General features: G+C 42.0%; 1 protein-coding gene across 1 annotated transcript in view; it reads left to right on the top strand.

Annotated features, from left to right (window-relative positions):
• Positions 1–649: 649 nt before the first annotated feature.
• sacs (sacsin molecular chaperone) overlaps positions 650–19,175 on the top strand; it is a gene marked incomplete at both ends in the record, with an annotated part of 30,377 nt that continues 11,851 nt past the window's right edge. The window contains 10 exons of the mRNA XM_083636628.1: positions 650–661; positions 1,169–1,329; positions 5,608–5,758; positions 11,502–11,592; positions 11,685–11,770; positions 13,192–13,303; positions 13,874–14,020; positions 14,660–16,145; positions 17,208–17,299; positions 18,833–18,859. Coding sequence (XP_083492754.1) covers positions 650–661; positions 1,169–1,329; positions 5,608–5,758; positions 11,502–11,592; positions 11,685–11,770; positions 13,192–13,303; positions 13,874–14,020; positions 14,660–16,145; positions 17,208–17,299; positions 18,833–18,859 — 2,365 coding nt within the window. The remainder of the gene's footprint in view (positions 662–1,168; positions 1,330–5,607; positions 5,759–11,501; positions 11,593–11,684; positions 11,771–13,191; positions 13,304–13,873; positions 14,021–14,659; positions 16,146–17,207; positions 17,300–18,832; positions 18,860–19,175) is intronic.

The following is a 19,175-nucleotide window of genomic DNA, read 5'->3' on the forward strand; positions in this document are numbered from 1 at the left end:
TGTGTGTGTGTGTGTGTGTGTGCGTGTGCGTGTGCGCGTGCGCGTGTGTGTGTGTGTGTGTGTGTGTGTGTGTGTGTGTGTGTGTGTGTTGGGATGTGTGTGTGTGTGACTGTGTGTGTGTGTGTGTGTGTGTGTGTGTGTGTGTGTGTGTGTGTGTGTGTGTGTGTGTTGGGATGTGTGTGTGTGTGTGTGTGTGTGTGTGTGTGTGTGTGTGTGTGTGTGTGTGTGTGTGTGTGTGTGTGTGTGTGTGTGTGTGTGTGTGTGTGTGGGGTGTGTGTGTGTGTGTGGGGGTGTGTTGGGATGTGTGTACTTGGATCCAAGGCAAAGACACACAGGACAAAAGTTCAGCTCTGCAGCCAAAGTGGCCAATTAGTTTAGTCCTACATGTCTGGGCATGTTGTAAATCAATTCGAGGCATTTACTGTATGTTATAAATTTAGGTATTCTGTATGACGTCAAACCGTAACACCTGTAGGCTATATTAATGGTGTCTCCCAGCAGCCATCACAATGGAAACATGCTCATTCCCACATTTGCACATGCATTCATTTTTTGACTGTATGGAGGTCAAACGTGGATGGGTGACCTACGGCTCACTGTGATGTTCGACATCTAGCTGTGAGAGGAAGTACTGCAGCAGGCTCTCATCATGGAGCAGGAGGTGTGAGTTTATGGTTTGTCTCCATCTACCGACAGATGGGCGCCATTGTTTCAGAGGCATTAACTTGGACTGGACTATAAAGTGGAAGAAAAAGATATAGCCTAGGCCTAATTCCCGTGCTACAAGATCTACAGAAAGTGCAACCCAGTTTCTGCTGAAATAAGTTCGTTTTTGTGCGTGCACATAACCGATGCTTCAATTTTGCTATTCAGGAAGTCTATGGACATTCTATTCTATTCTATTCTATTCTATTCTATTCTATTCTATTCTATTCTGTAACACTTTTTAATAACCACCATTAATACATTGTAAATTGAGTTAATTAAACTTTAGTTAATAATTATTTTACTGTTGACAAATAATTAAATAATTAATTATGTTTACACAGTATTTATTAACCATTTAGAAGTATTATAAATATCAGTTGCAACTTTATAATAGCCATCAAATTAATGTTTATAGATCTGTTCCCCTGTGTCCCATCTGTCCTCCTCTGTCCCCTCTAAGAGGACAGATGAGACAGATGGGACACAGGAGGAGACAGAGGAGGACAAAGGGGAGAGAGGAGGACACAGGAGGGGCAGAGGACACAGGGGGACAGAGGGGACACATGGGGACAGAGGAGGACACAGGGCACACATGGGGACAGAGGAGGACAGAGGGGACCGGTGAATGGTGATTAATTGTTAACAGTAATAACTATTAACTAAAGTTTAATTAACTATCAATTTACAATTTATTCATGATGATTTGTGCTGGGAACTAGTTACTGTAACTAAACTATTACTGTAGGCTAACTAAACGACTTTTTCGAGTAACTTCCCCAACACTGATGATTATTATAAAGTGTTACCTTCTATTATCTCTTCTTCAGTATTGACTGCTTCAGTAGCATATCTTTGCACATCCCATGACCTAGGCTATATCACTTCTCTATAGCATAGCTCTCTTCTCTTCTCTTCTCTTCTCTTCTCTTCTCTTCTCTTCTCTTCTCTTCTCTTCTCTTCTCTTCTCTTCTCTTCTCTTCTCTTCTAGGCTAGTCTAGTCTAATATTCTGGTCTAGTCTTATATAGCCTATTCTGTTATCTTTTTCAGTTTTGTTTATTGAAGCTTTCAGGGTTTATATGCGACAGTAATTCAATAGGCCTCAATTGGGTTTCAATGCCCATTCTATTCTGTTCTAAGATCGTCTAGTCTTCTTCAATTATTATGTTCTAGCAAGTCTTCAGCAGCAGACCTTTGCACATCCCACGAGATGTCCTACTGTATATCGCACAATTATTCTATTCTATTCTATTCTATTCTATTCTATTCTATTCTATTCTATTCTATTCTATTATATTCTATTCTATTCTGTGCACATCCCATCTCGTCGTCAGTGCCTGTCTGTCCCACAGCAGCTGTGCATGGCCCTGTCGCTTTAATAGACGTGTGTGTTAAAAGCTGCAGTGAAGCTCTTGTCCGGAGGTGTTCCGAATGGTTCAGACTCGACTGCTCTGCTGGATGTTTCATCCCGAGGACCGTTTCATTAAAACATCATGTCGGAGTGAGATATTCAGCTAGGGAGGATATTGTTTATATGCATGGTCATTTTAAGGAGACTGCCTCCCCTCCCGGTGCAGAGGGCAGGACAGAGATGCCGCACTGATGCTGCTGGCAGCCTGCTGCTTTCCTAACGTGAGTATCCCTCTCTCTCCTCACTGCGGCATTAATTATATCGAGGGAAATAACGCCTCTAAAGGATGTTGTTTTATGTTAGAATTATGTTTTTTAAGTTAAAAAAAACTATACTGATTGATCCGAGACTCATCCTGATCTATTCTTACAGGGACTTGCAGTGTGTGTGCAGTGAGTTTAGATGACCTTATCGTAGTTTGTCTTCTCTAGCATCACTGTATGTATCCCTACAGGACTTATAGGCTAATTGTATAGTAGGCTATCCTAAAATGTATTATAGGGCTACCTAGCATATAGTTGTTTCTGTTCGCAGAGGATTTGATCATAGTGAGTGAATGTCTTCAAAAAGCCCACGCATACGCAGCATAAACACGATGCAATTTTATAAAGTGCTGGAAGTCCTTGACTTTGATGATGTCATTCTTCTGCGTTAAGCAGGCCTATTTGTGCTGCCAAAAGCATTGCACCAGCACCACAATGCAAGGTGTTTTCAAAACAACATTATAGCCAGAGAGAATACGCAGATGGTGTTTAGCCATCCAGTAGGCCTATAATGGCAGCCTATGCAAAGAGCTAAGGCACACCTTATCTGTAGGCTATTTTATACCAATTAGCCATTATGCTCTATTTGTAAAATAATCAAATTAGATAATAATCATAATTAGTCAGTAGGCTATAGGCCTATCTGCAAGGTAGAATTAAATCCATTCAAAACACCATGCTAGCCAGATACAAATGGCTATTTATTAGGATATATGCCCACGGATAGGCTACAAGGTTGATACAAAATGTGGATCTGCTTGATACAAAATAGGGCTATAACCTGTCTGGTTGACAGATACTGAGATAGCCTATGTAGGCTACACGTGGAAGGGACAGGCAAAACTGCTTTAGACAAAGTCGATGTGCGCATCTTGGACTGCAATGTATTGGCGTCCAACATTGTTTTCGCGACTACTTTATAGGCTGCTCGGGTCCTTAAAACACCACCTGACCCTTACCCCGCTAGCCGGGCGCTTCTGGCTCGTATGAGCCAGAAGCGCCCGGCTAGCGGGGTAAACCTGACCCATGACCAAGCGCATGTCTTCTATGGTAAAAACACGAAAGTCCAAAATATTACGTAGACGCAGGCACTCACAACAATAGCCTACATAAAAACAGGGACAACTTTCCTCAAAATGACACACACCGTTACCATGGCAACCGGTCTGATACAGGTCGACCTGAAACAAAAAACCGAAAAGACCCATGTGGACCGCAGAACTTCCTGGACTCGGAATAATCTCGTGCACAGGGGTAAATAATGTCTTAAAAATGATTAACACTCACTCATGCACTCAACCAGCAGAACAGCTGCAGCCCCTTCATGACAGCGGACGTCGGACATTAGCCCACTACGCCTGCGCGAAACAGGGGGTACTCACAATATTTTTTCGCTTTTTTGGGAGGCTATTTCACAACATGTCTCACAATGCTATCGAGCGCTTAAAATATGATATGTGATTGGTTGATATATTGAACACTCTTCAGTTTTCATTCCCAGCCCAAAACTAGTTTTTTAGGCTTGTCGAGTCTGCCTGATGGGATTAAGCGAAGGCGGAAGCACGCAGGAATTACACTCTCGCACCACACGCTCGCACTATCTATATGGCTCTGGCTCGCACCGCCTCCAGACTTAATTCGTTATTATTAGAACATTACCTTTGAAGGAATCACTGTGTTGGAGCGAAGTAAGAATTGCGCTTGCTATTGTTGTTATTTATTGTTTCCAGGAACACCGTAGGCTACTGTATACTTCGACATGCATCAGCCTGTTGAAGGGGACGTGCAGGAAGGATACAAACGTTTAGCCTTGGGATAAAGCTGAACAAACCAAAGATTAAAGCCTCATAATATCAACAACAACAACCAACAACAGCAGCAACAATATTGACTGGCTGTGTACTGCCGTGTCATTGACTTGACTTCACCAAGCCGATGCTGTTTCATGTCTGTCACACAGAACAGGCAGGTGTTTTGCAGAAAATAACGGTCTCCTCTCTTCTTATTTACGACAGTCGTTTTCCGGGTGGAGTTTCCCTGCGCGCTCGGTGCAGAAGATAGAAGTCAAATGACCGTGTACTGGGGCACATAGCACCAGTGAGACATGACCGACTGTCCAAACACGTGGTAAGTTTGATGTTCACTGTAAATACATTGTGTAAGTAACATAAATTATATAGCAAATGACTCGGCCATGAATGCCATTTAAAGGATAATTCCGTGATGTTCGGCCTGAGAAAAGTCAGAGAACGACGAAAGAAACAGTATTTCCCACATGATGGCGCCATCCATTTTACAACATATTCATCGTCTTCAGTATGACTGGTATTATTTGGAAATCATGTATTTTTCTATTGTAAAAGCCTACTGGTCCAGAGTAGGAGTTTTGTCCCCCCACCATCCCGTGCTGGATGCCACACCCACTCCAGCTACAGTGATACACTGGCTGCTTGTGTCCAGTGCCCTGCTGAATAAGCACAACTGTATAATTTACTGCATGTGTTGACAGCTTAATTTATAGGCTTGCCTCACATAAGTTCAACATCGATGTTGTTCCCCAGATAGCAGTGCAGTCCATTATAGAATGTGGTTTAGCCTGGGTTACAGTGGTCACTAGTAGTGGTCAAGGAGGCAGATGTAGCCACTAAATATGCTAGTTAGTGGCAAGTAACAATGCAACACATGACTGCTGATTAGGCTACTAGGAATGGCATAATTGTCCCTAGGAAGGGGTAAAGGTTGTCTGATAATGAAAGTCACTGTGACCACTTTATATGACAGAGTAGCCTACTGTACTCTGTCAAGTTACTGAGTAAAAACCAAAATCTATACAGACCTCTAAATGCTACTCATCGACCAATAACAGATGGATGTGGTTAGGTGTCCGTTCTCATGTTTCTTCCAAGCCTACCCCTAATCAATAATCTGTAAGCAAGAATCCCATCTCATGTCGTCTAAAGCCAGATTTGAGAAACGATTTGCGCCTCTCCCTCCTCCTAGTGTCCATGTCTCTTGTTAATGCACTCATAGTAGAATACCCAAAATGAATGAAGAATGGTTTAATTCCAAAATGCTATAAAGAAGTTGTTTATTTGTAAATGCAAAAGTCTTAAGATAATAGACTGCAAATGTAAATGTCTCTAAATGATTTTCGTACCCATACAATTTCCAGTGTCTACCCAAATGTCTTAGTTAAACCTCAAAGAGGTTGCGTATGTATTTTTCAGGTTGCCACGGGTGACAGTTCGTCATGAGTACATTGGCCTCAGGTCCTACCAGGCCTCTCCATGTACAACTGTTGGAGAAATCAAGCAACTTCTCTACGAGGAGACTGACCTGCCTGTCACAGAGCAGCGGCTGACTCACAATGGGAAAGTGGTAAGAGATGGAGACCACTATCCAGACATTTGATTATTTTATGTTTTTAAGAGGAATTTAAATGAATATTGTCCACCAGGGTGGACAATTGTCTTTGGCTCACCAAACACAAAAAGGCAAAGAAGCCAGAAACACTTTTTTCACTGCAAAATGTAAGAAATATACAGATGGGAGGGACATTTTCATGCCTGCCTTGACTACAGCAAAACACACGTGAATTATGTGCAAGAGCAAAATGGTTCAGGTTCAGTTGATTAGGGAGAGACATGACTGTTTGTTGTGTTCGTACACTCTCTGTGTGAGACTATTGTTTTCCATTTTCTGCTTGACACTTCATTGTTTCCTCACATACTGGACTAACCTTGTGAGGCAGCTGGATTGAATTGAATGGATGATGAACTAAGTTCACTCTAAAAATGTCACAGTGCATGAGGAAGGACAGATCACAGAGGAGATTTAGAAAGATCTGATCTATTTTCACATGAAATCCTTTTTTCTAGTCATCCCACGTAGCGCGTGGGATGATCACACTATTCCCCCAGTTCCCCTCCCCCCGAGCAGGTGTCCCGACCGACCAGAGGACCCATACATGGCCAATTGTGTCTGTAACACTGTCTGACCATGCCGGAGGTGCCGCTGAGACCCTGGGTCTCCACGGTGGTGCTTTTACCGTTCCATTACCCAGATGCCCCGCACGAAAGCCTTTTTGTCCAACCCCATGACCAAATCAGGAGTTCTAGGTTTTCTAATTGGCCACAGTTATACTGCAGGGATTCCATCCCAGTCACTTGCTATAGCAATTAGAGTTATACTCTTGCCCCGAGTTCATTCATTTGTCACTGTGCAATTCTCTATCTCCAGTAAATGTCCCATTCCTTTCCGTCTTCGTGGTTAACTCAATATTGAAGACAATGTTAATGCAACCTTGTTTGTACCTGTTTGTCATTCTGTCCAGCTGCAACAAACAGATGAATATAAGAACCTTGTTTCTTTCTCTACTAGTAGATATAGGCTATTATCTCTAGGCTGAATGGTGATACACGATATAGCCTATATCTTGGTATTTTCTATGGGCTAAATGTTCAATTGTAAGTCAAATCCACATGAGAAATGTCACCAGCAGTTTTATTAAAGCACGGTGGGCTAGGTGATATGGACAAAATCAAATATGATGTTTTTTTTAAATCAAAATATAGATATTGTGACAATATTGTAGCGATACCTATTGGTGAATATTGTAGCGATAACTATTGGTGCTTTAACAAAATATTTACACAATGAGATTTTTGATAAATAATCATTAGTAATGTCAATATAAGTTGGTAAAGGCCAATAATAGATCAGCTAGAACAGTCTGGTAAGTTCAGAAAATTACATCACTTTAGAGTAATGTAGCCTTTAAAACAACTAGGAAAAGACAATACTTATACCAGTGGTTCCCAAACTGGGGAGGGGGGGGGGGTGGAACAAAGGGATGACAGCTGTGTGTGTGTGTGGGGGGGGGGGGGGGGTCACATCTGCATTTTAACCCTTTCTCCCACTGTGCTCCCAATTGGTAATTACTGACTGATTTTTAAAGATACTCTTATCACATGAAACTAGATGACCTAAGACATCCATTGCTACCAACCAGGTCATGCTAGCTTGTCGGGAAGGGGGCTAAATAATGCAAAAAATTTCAGAAAGATTTTGGCGAGGGACAAACAATTTTCAAAGGCGTCACTTGACCTCTCACCTCAAGATACAGTATAATATTCTTTATTTAGTATCTGAATGAAAATTGGTTCTATGGATACCCACAAGTCTCTCCCTCTCTCTCGCTCTTTCTCTCTCTCGATGTCTCTCTCCCTCGCTTTCTCTCTCCCTCTCTCTTTCCCTCTCTCCTGCAAAGTGGGGAAATCTAAGTTGCTGCTGTACTCTTCAATGTAAACATTTGAAGTTAAGTTGACTTTAAATGTGAAAATATGTTCAAGAATGTTTACAAGAAATATGGCAGAAAGCAATCTACTGTATATTCTACTATCAAATCTTTTTGGAAGTTGATTTTATTTATTCTTAATTAATTCACAACTAAGACGATAGTCAACTTAAAGCGAAGACTAACTCACAAGTTAATTTTCATTGATTTTTTACTTATTGCTGTGTACAGTGAATTAAGTGATTGAATCAGGATGAATCTGCAGTCTTTTTGTTCTTTTTGTTTTTGATCTCATTACATTCTATCTATCTATCGATCTACCTACCTACCTACCCACCTTTTAGTTAGTTAGATAGCTAGTTAGAATTTGCTTTTAATGAATGAGTTGTAGCCTATAGATCAACCAGAGACAGTTGTTCTGAATCAAGTATAATATATTAAGATTTGCCATAGATAAGGAATACATTGGATTTGCAGAGAATAATGCAGTGGGTTTGGCAGCTATGCAACACAGTTTCAGCTCCTATGGCAGCGTATTTATGGTCTGACTCATACTGCGATCAGCATGACTAGACACCTCATCATCTGAGAGTGTTTACATTAAAATGGACTAGTTTACATAGTGCATGCTTAGCATATTGGTTCACTAGAGGAATCTCCAGTATGGCCCTTGTCTAGTTGGTGGTGTTTACTGTATGTTGGTGTATGGCCCAACATGACTAGCCTGGGTAAACCCAGCCTCCACGCGACCTCTATACACGCATAGTCTGTGTTGTCACATTGAAGGCTGGGTTCACCCAGGCTACAACATGACTGGAGAAGCCCCCCTATCTCTAAGCTGAGCTGAAGGAAAGGAGCAGGTGCTGGTCACTTCCCAGAAGCCCCTCTGATCTCATATGCAGAAATTAGCTACAAGCCGACTGACGTACACACGAGTCCCAGATGATCCACAGAGACCCAGCATGTCCTCTATCAAGCCAAGCATAGTCACAGTACAAGACAGAGACCTTCAAACAAACATCTTATATTCTAAGAGAAATCTTTAAGTCTTGATAGAGTGCCAAAGCACCAGATTTCATCCGCCATTCATTTTCCCAATCCTGATTTAAAAAAAGAGATTTCTACTTGGTCAAACCAAGCGATCCAGCACGGACCCAGCCGGGTCTCAGGTCCATTCAAAAGAAGTGACTCCGGGTCCGACATTTATCTGGTCTATACGGGTCCGGGTCTCAGCTCTCTAATAATAGACGGGTCCAATCGGGTCTGGGCACAAATTTCCCAGGTCCATTACGGTCCGGGTCCATCACTTTGGACCCATGAAGACCTCTAATCAGGAGAGATAGAACATTTCACTTGGACCAAAATAAAATAAACGGGGGTCAAGATCTTTTTTTTAAGAAGAGGGCATGACTTAGGCACTATGAGTTGTGAGGTACAGTATTTGTACTGTGAACTGTTTTCCTGATTAAAAAAAGAGAAGCAGTGTCCTCCAGTACCCTTATGATGCCCCTCTACCTTTTCATGCAAGTTGCATTCATGCTCTGTCTGATGCAATGGAAGAAAGTGCATCAATCTGATGGAGGTGGCCCTGTGCCAGCACCCATACTAGCAGAGGAGTGCTATGCTATGTTTAGGGGACACTCAAAGGCTGTAACAAGTTTAGCTGCTCCCTGCGCGTTGCAAAAACATTCTTCAATGTAAATGTCTGAGTCAGTGGATGCTCCTAAATGAAATAACCCATTTAGGCCCTGATTTACTAAACCCTTTCATGATTGCAAAAACTTTTAGCTTAAGTAAAACCAATGACATAACCCCTGATTGGCCAAACACATTGTTGTGCATCTATCACAAGGCTTAGTGCTGCTGAATTTGAACATTGAAAAGGTTTTTGGACCCTATAAATATCTTCGTAAATCTGGACCTTAGTCCAACAACCAAAATGAGGAAAAACACGCAAATGTAATTAAACTAAAGCTTTATTTTGTCACTAGATGAAAGTTAATATTCAAAAGACTATTACAGGAATGATTTGTATTGCTGAGGATGCACGATCAGCAGACGCCAAGTCAGACAATATTCTGTGCAGGCATGCATCTAACAATATCAATGTCTTTCTCTCCTCTCTGACATGTTGAGACAAGCAAATACCCAAATTAACTTGAATCCCACACAATGTTCAATGGAAATAATTTGTATCTTTATTGTTAATACTAGGGCTGGGCGATGTAGTCAAAAATGTATTGCTATAAAATATTTCATATCAGTTGATAATAATATATATATATTTTTTAATTATATAATTATAATTATTGATCATTTTTAATTACCTATTTTTAATAAAGACCATGAGAAAAAAGGTTGAATTTAACCACTTTATTTTGAACCACCTTATTTATCAATATGTAATATTAATCATGTTAACACTAAGGACATATCAATATATAGAACTGTTTTCTCATTGTATTGATGACATGTCTATTGCAGATATATTGTTCCATTGCTTTATCGCCAAGCCCTATACTATACCTTATGAGCTCTTGCCCACACATAATTAAATGTGAACATTGAATACTCAAAATTGTTCATCCCAAATTGTAAAATGTTTGCAAGCTGCAGTGACTGTGATGAGGTATGATGATTGAGAGGTTTGGCTGTGCTGGGCTCATCGTGCTCAGTTCTGCTGAGTGCAGCGGATGTTGGTGCAGAAGGGAGTTTTCACCTTGGAGAGCTCCAAACAGCAGCAGCTGCAGTATGAGGAGCGGGGTGGGCTCAGGCCGCCTGCTGTATTGATTTGGAAAGAGACACCATGGGGGGGGGGGGGGGGGGGGGGTGATTGTGTGTCACACTGAAGTGTGCAATAACACTGCCCAAAGGATTTAGCTGGCGTGACAGATAATGCTACATGATTCTTTATGCCGATAAGTCTGTTAGTAGCGCTCGTAAAAATGGCTGTTCAATTCTAGCTGGCTTTCAAACGGTTTCGCAGCGAGTAATATAACGGCTTATGAGAGAGGTGCTTTGTTCGTCTTGACAGTATTTGCAGTGTTATTTTGACACAATAAACAGTACAGATGTGTCTCCTCAATGGTCACTTTTGTTTAGTGGAAGAACTCGTACTGTACATAGTGCTCAATGGAGTTGTGTGTTGTTGGACATTTTTGAATGTCAATAGAGTACCACAGGGATGGCGTATTTTTGTAGGCTTACCCAGAAGTCCCTGCGCTGCTGGGTCATAAGGGGAAAAAGGTCTGTGATGAACAAAAGTTTATGAAACAGCGAAGTTTGTGTTCAGCAAGATAATCTTCACAAATGAGGACCACTTGTGACTTTTGAAGCGTAAATGTGTTTTTTTTAACATGATTTTCAGAAAATGCTTCAAAGTCATAAAAGTGGTCCTCCTTTGTGAAGATGATCTTGCTGAACACAAACTTTGCTGTTTCATAAACTTTTGTTAAACACAGACCTTATTTCATGCATTTAATCGAAATCCCCATGCAAAAATTCCATTAGATTTTATACGTACAAGCCGGAAGTGCTAGCGTCCATGTTTTCCGGACTCATTCCTGCGGTACTCAATATCTGTTCCAGTACTTTGAATTAAACACCAATTCTAAAGGGTTACTTTTTTCAGTACTTTTTTTTATTGAATGAAAGCTTATTTCCTTGTCCAATAGAATGAATTATTTTCGGACACATTTCTACTTTCTGACATTTTCTCCAATTCAGGACCAGGCCATCAGACCATGACGTTAATTTGTTATCCTCAATACAATGCTAGTTGATTAAAGTCTGCTCTCTCTCCACATCATCCCCATCCCTTCCTAGCTGGAAGACAGTGTGCAGGTCGGGACCTTGGTCCATACAGGAAGCCCAGAAGTATCTATCGCACTGGAGGGAAGAGGCCTTAAAGGAGGAGGTAGGGTTAAAACCACATTTTCAAACCACACAATTAATCTGCAGTGAATACATTCTCACAACAGCGATGCTTAACCAGCTTGGCTTTTACAGGGAGGTTTGGACAGACTACACCACCACTGGTCGAGTTTTTGAAGGACATTCTAAGGAGGTACCCCGAAGGTGGACAGATTCTGAAAGTAAGTGCAATGCTACACATTTCACAGATTACATTGAGCACCTGGCAGAGCTATTGTGAATCAATTGGGAATTCCATTGACAAATCAAATTAGTCAGGGATTTGCTGAGTTCTTTAACTGTAAATGTGGCCCTTTAAAGGGCACTGAAAAAACACTATTTTCAGCGCGTCTCTGCCTACTGCACATTTGGAAAAATGCAAATAAGTGGAGTGGAGTGGGAAAGGGAAGCGGGTGTGTGTCTTTGTGATGAAGAAGGGACACCATTGGCATTTGTGTCAGGCACACAGGCTTTTTCTCGCCTGTGCCTGTTTGGTATTTTGGTGACTCACTGTGAACTTGACTGTGCCTAAAGTGGAAGAGGAGGCAGAGTGGGGATGTGTCAGTAACAACCAAACAGCGCAGTGCAGTTTTGGTGTCAGGGATCATGGGGATTTTCACTTGCATGGCCCGCCTACCTGGTCAAAAGCCCACAGCACAGCCTTGCTCTGTGCTATTTGTGGCTTCATCAACGAGGGACAGCATGAACTGAATGTGCTCGTGACACACACACAATAGAAAAATAAATAGAGCAGGCGAGGCCACGCAGCAGCCGAGCTGTGGGTGAGGCCGAGCTGCGTATGCGAGCTGCAGGGCCAGCTCGGCAAGCTGCAGGGAGGGCGAGCCTAGGAATCCAGCGCGCGTATGAAACCTGCAGGGCCAGCAGGGCGGGCGAGCCCGCGCAGCTGGCGAGCCTAGGAATCGAGATGCCTAGTTCTTTAAGTGATATCATCAGAGATTTATGATGAATTTGACTGTGTCCCGGAGTCTTTGGAGACCACTGTGTTCCAGACCAGGGGGGGGGGTCTAACTCCCAGGGGGGGTTTTACTCCCACAGGTCCACTAGTTTTAGTGAAATCCCCATTCTAAAACCCCATTGACTTTTCCCCGCAAGATCCAGGAAGTCCGGGACTTCTGCCTTATGACTACAAAAATACATCATCCCTGCGGTACTTTATTTCACCATACATATAGAAGGCATACAAACAAATCACCAACTCAAAAATGTGATTTAGGGTTTTCACTTGAGATTCAAGATGCTACACACAGTCTTTCAGCAGTGGAATAATACCTGTAGTACAATTTCAAACCAATCTGTAATACACAATTTTGTTCAGGACTAGAGGGCACAGTTTGAATTTAACGACAGTTGCTGGCATCATCTACAATATTTGTGCATATGGCACAAACATTGTCAGGGTAAAGGGTAAATTCTCACTGGAGTCACCCATGCTAAAAATGTCTGCACTCATTTTCCGGCAAGGTGTTTTGGATAAGAGCGTCCACCAAAGGACCTATGTTGTTATATAAATAACCTTAACTTAAAATCACAACAAAGGCCCTGCCTTGATAACTGTATATCTTTTTTGTGTTTTATTTTGAAGGAGCTGATTCAAAATGCTGAGGATGCTGGAGCTACAGAGGTCAAGTTCATGTACGATGAGACAGAGTATGGAGTGGAGTCACTATGGTCACCTGACATGGCTCAGTATCAAGGTATACTGTTCATCATGCTTACCAGTTAATTATAGCAGGACAGCCTCACAATTTAGAGAGACGTTCAAGACCCGGTGTTAGCAAGCATTCGCCCTGCTGAAGTGTCCTTGAGCAGCTGTTCTGTAGCGGATGCTGTGTTCTGACCTGGTGGAGGGGGAAAGAGAAGATAGTTTCCCTACAGTGATTAAAGGGAACATTTGATGCCTTTCAACCAGCTTTGTATCATTACAAAATCGTTAGTATATGCAGATGAACAATGTTTACCTTCACTCCATGTTTCCTGCACCGAGAGCTCCCCGTTGCAACAACCAGTGAGGTCACTAGATGGAGGAAGTAAAGCAGATCCTGAAGCCGCGCCCCAGAGACAGAGAGAGCATGAAAAATCTGCCCCTGAGAGCTGGTTGAAAAGCGGCAAAGTTCTCTTTATAAAGTGATGCATTATTATTATTACTTTACAATGCACTTGTAATGTAAGACAATAAGATTTTAGCACTCTGCTACTGCAGTAGCAGATACATGAAAACTTACTTATGATTATCTTTCTTTTTTTGCCTTTTTTCTGGAATGCAGGTACAGCATTGTATGTCTACAATGATGCTGTTTTCACGAATGAAGACTGGAATGGAATTCAGGAGATTGCAAGGAGCAGGAAGAGAGATGATCCTTTGAAAGTTGGAAGATTTGGTATTGGCTTCAACTCTGTGTACCATATTACAGGTGAGGGTTGTCTTGAAATCCAAATGATAACTTCTGCTACCAGATGATTGCTCATATTTCTTCATAAGGACCAGCCTTTGGAAATAAAGTGTAATTCAGTACAATGAAAAATTAGCCCACCAAAAAAGATTCAGTGTAACTTAATGTAAGTGTTGCATATAGTTATCAGTCTTGAAATTCTGCTGTGTCATGTTGGCTCTTTAGAGTCATTTAGAGGTCACTTGTATGACTTGCTATACCTGCTATACCAGAGTTCCAAGACGAAGAATTGGGTCACAGCAAAATGCCTGAGGTCTACTATAAAGGACTAATTAGAGCTGTACATCAATCAAAGCAGAGATAATTATCTCCATTCCTCCCAGATGATCTGAAGACACTAAAATTCATTATTGAAGGTGCCAGGCAGGGCAACATCAGCTATTAAACCATGGAGTGTAATTATGTTTTTCCACAAGATGTTTGACAGCAATAATACACATTTCTGTGGAGTTTCTTGAAATAGGTTACTTATTACTGAGGAACAAATATGTACATCTCCATGTCTAATAGAATTGTTTTGAAAGGTTTTCTGTATTTATCATATACAATCATTTGTTACAGTATGCAGTTATTAATATGTCTTCCCTCTCAATGTTTCAGATGTTCCCAGTATATTCAGTGGAGAACAGATTGGCATACTGGACCCGCATCAGACCCTATTTGGAGTCCATGAGTCTGGTCAGTGTTGGAACTTGAAGACAGACACTAAGGAGATCACAGAACTTGCTGACCAGTTTGCCCCTTACACTGGGATGTTTGGCAGCTCTGAGAAAACCATTAAGGATGGCAGCTTTCCGGGAACACTGTTTCGCTTTCCACTCCGCATGAAACCCTCGCAGCTCAGTGTCAACATTTACAACAAAGAAAAGGTCTTGGAGCTCTTTGAGTCCTTCAAAGCTGATGCAGACACGGTGCTCCTGTTCCTCAAGAGTGTTCAGAAGGTCTCCCTGCATGTGCGCGAGTCCGACGGTACAGAACGCATGCTCTTCCAGGTTAGGGCAACAGAGAATACTGATGATAAGCTAGAAAGACCCAACTCACTGAAGACACTGGGCCAGGCCATAGATAGCTACAGCAACGGTGTGCCCAGCTCCACCATTACATGTGCCACTTACCAGGTGAACATTGAGACCCAGGACGAAACAACTAAGGAGACTCAGAAGACAACGTGGCTGGTGTGTAATGGAGTGGGAGGCAGAGGAATAAGCACTGAGCTGGACTCTCTGGCAGACGACCTGAAGTTCATCCCCACCATTGGCATCGCCCTGCCTCTTACCCTTATGAACAAAGAAGACAAAGGGGCCACATCTGGTTTCTCAGGACGAGCTTTCTGCTTCCTTCCTCTTCCCCCTGGGGAGGAGAGCGTGACGGGGCTTCCAGTGCACGTCAGTGGCTTCTTTGGCCTCACAGACAACCGCAGGAGTATCAAGTGGCGTGAGGTGGACCAGTGGAGGGATCCAGCAGCCCTGTGGAATGAACTGCTCATCATCACTGTCATCCCCAGGGCTTACTTCACTCTCATCACTGAGGCTATCAAAAGAGTACAGACAAAAAAGGACCAAGACTTCCCACTGTCTCCTACAGGGACCTATGGGGCCTGGCCAGACCCCAGTAAGGTCAAGCCCCGCTGGAAACCCATCCTCCAGCCTCTGTTCCATGACTTGCTGCAGCAGCAGGTCATCTTCTCCCTCAGTGAGAGCTGGATCCGGGTGGATGAAGCTGTGTTCTCAGAGCTGGACACAGACGATGACATTTCAGAGACTGTGATCAACTACCTCCAAAGCTCAGGAATGCAGGTGGCCAGGGTGCCTGCTGCCGTGGACTCCGTCTTGGCTGCCTACATGACTGAGCCCACTGAAGTGAAGAAGGTGACCCCATCTTTGGTACGGCAGGTGATGAGGAAGTCCAAACACAAAGGTCCCTCTGAGGAGAAGCTGATGCTGCTGGAGTTTTCACTAAGTGACGCCTGTTACAGTGACCTCATAGGACTGGAGCTCCTGCCACTACAAGACGAGACGTTTGCAGCATTTTCATCCTCTGTCAGTGAAAGGGATGCCATTTATATGACATCTGAAGAGTACCCCAGGTACACACAAAGTTCTTTTCCCCTTTATACATTAAAATGTGTTCATTATCTACTCATTCTCCTGCCAGTACAATCTCAGGTGAGTGTTTTTTTCTTCACACAACTTACCTGGAGTTCTCCAGATTCACTGCCGGGAGGAGCTTCTATCAGTGAATGGGGACTCTGGAGCTGGACGTTCTGCTTCAAAAAGGGCAATAAATGTCTATAAAATGACTCCATATAATCAAAGTCTTCTGATGTCTATGAGTCGGGGGAGGAGAGTAATTTGATCCATTATCTCATGAAAATCCAAGTCGATCACCACTGCATATTACTTCTGCATTACCAAACCTCACAAGATGGAGATCGCGCACTATCGCACAGACAAACCTTGTGCGGCCACGGTGGCGTCGCAAGGTTTGGAAATACTAAAGTACATGTAATGGCAATCGACTTGGATTTTTGTGAAATAATGGATCCAATTACCATTTACTTTACTCGTAGAGTGGTTATCAGGCTTCAGAAGACTTTTGATTGTTCTACACAAACTTTATGGAGTAATTTTATGTATTTAATGTATTGCCCTTTTTTAAGCAGAATGTCCAGCTCCCCTTTCACTTCTCATTCACTGGAAGAAGCTGCTCCAGCAGCAAGCCTAGAGAACTCCATGTAAGTTGTATGAAGAACAAGTGCACAGCAAACCTTTAAGCCCACGGCGTGGTGGTGTGGCCATTCAGCTTTATCGCATCACACCCACTGCCACCACCCACATCCCCCTAGCCACTCCCCCTACCCACCCCTCGAATGCTGACTCTACCACCTTCCTATCCCTAGCTACGGCCCCTTTTTCTTCACCTGAGTTTCTACTGGCAGATAACAATAATGCTAATGAGTAGATAATGACAGAATTTTAATTTTTGGGTGAACTATTCCATCTGTTTCATGGAAACAGCAGTTCATTCTTTTGCAAAACTCCTAACCCTAACTTTGTTTGTAATATGGGAATCTACTTTTCAGTATTCAGTGGAATCTGTAAACTTGTACTATTTATAATACATGATGTGTCTTTTTGCTTTGTCTTAGGTCTCTGTACCCCGGACTCGAGGGCCGATTCATATTGGAGAGCATTAAACCATCAGTAATGAACAGCCTGAAGAATGCAGCCAAAAGCAGAGGTAATATAATGTGTTGCATATTACATTCATATGTAATCCCTTACACACAATTACATACCTGTATGTATAAATGTTGTTGGTCCCAAACTGGTACCAGGAGGCTTTTATGTTCTGATTTCTTGTCACTGGTCCAATAGAATTTGACAGTAAAATTATCTCTAACAAATAAATAATCTGTGAATCTAAGTGAAGCACTAAGTTATGTACAGTACAGAGGGTGACAAGTGCAGCAGAATTGTGTCTCACTCAGAAACTGAAAAATCCGGACAGACCTTCAGGTTTATCTAGGCTATAGGGATTGAAGACACGTGATCATAACACTGGGTCACCTCATTCTCCTGCATTTCCTGAGGGACATTAAACCTGGTTTGATGATAGATAATTTATGATCAGTCTGTGTGAGTGAGTGACAGAGAGATAGAAAGGGAAAGAGTGGAGATAGAGAGAGCATGCTGGTACATGGAGGAGTTGTTTTTGTGCCTCACATTCCACTATCCGCTATCAGATCCCGAGTGCACTCACTCCCAATGCCCAGCCATGAGTCTGCCAAAAGGACCACGAGCCATGGAGAGGGAATATGCTGAATATGTGTACTCTAAACCCACTTTGCTTTGAAAGGCACAGAGAACAGACACTGCCCATTTTACAACATAACAAATAAACTGAGCTAAACAGACAAGTTTTCCGTTATTAAAATTAGCTGTTAAATGTTTACCTTATGTATGACAAACAATTTGGCTCAAAGACAGTCGCATTCCTTTTTATCAAGTATGCCTTCCTTTGAGTGAGTAATCTCTTTCTTTTTCCTTGGATTTTCTGTTCATCAAGTTTGAGTCTTTGTTGGTACCATGGTGGCTAACACTGCTTATGCTAACTAGTACAGAGTCCATCTTTTTACTCCAAACAAATCACTATTGCTGCTTAAAACACATCAGTAAAACACATCACTTCATGTGCGAGTGCGACAGAGAATTTCCCCCACAAAGCCCTATCTGGTGCAGGGCGTGTAGAGCAGCAAATGTCAAAGCTTTCATAAACTGAGTATATGTTGAATCACTATTGTATAGTTTCAGTCAGCGATAGAGTAGCAAAACCAGAATTTTGTTTATGAAAAGTTGAAGAGTTTCCTTAAAGTTTCTCAAACTAAATTTAAAATTAAATTTTCTACTTTTGAAATCTTTCATGCATCCGCATGTCACACTATAAACTAATTAGTGATCTCCACCGCACCCATCCCCCAATAATCTACGATGAGGGCCTCTGGAGGAATATTGCCATGTCATCATCGCTGTCACCTAGTAGATTGATGTTATGCTACCAAGGCAAGGCCAGCACCAAGTCTAATAACTTCCTGATTCTAGAAAACAAAATGTATTTGTTGATATTCTAAAATTACTAGACATACATTATTAGATATGCATAGGTTTTAAAAGATTAATCAAAGAGGTTTTATGTAGTCATTTGTAATACAAATAAAATTAGGGGAGTAAAAATTGCTGTCCAAATCTCTAAAACTTGTCACTTGAATTTCAGTGCAACAATATCTTTGGGGGTGCTCCGGTAGGTATTCCATTGTGTGATGAATACCGGTGCTTCTCTAAACCCAAACCAATGCAAGGCTTTAAATGGTCACCATGACAACTGCAGTCCAAGTAGTGAAGGGAATTCACTTTCCTATCTAATTTGTGCTTCATGGTGACTTCATGACTTGCATTGTTTTACTAGTGATTTTTTTAATGGTTTCCCTGTATTGAAAATCATCTAAAATTAAATTAGCATAATAATACATAAGTAATTTAGATGTAAATCTGTAGATGGGTTCAAGATTGAAATGATTATAGTGTGAAATTAATTGCATTTTGTGTGTGTACATGAT

The sequence above is a fragment of the Poromitra crassiceps genome, assembly GCF_964638095.1.
Source record: "Poromitra crassiceps genome assembly, chromosome: 5".
In the NCBI taxonomy this organism is placed as follows: Eukaryota; Metazoa; Chordata; class Actinopteri; order Beryciformes; family Melamphaidae; genus Poromitra; species Poromitra crassiceps.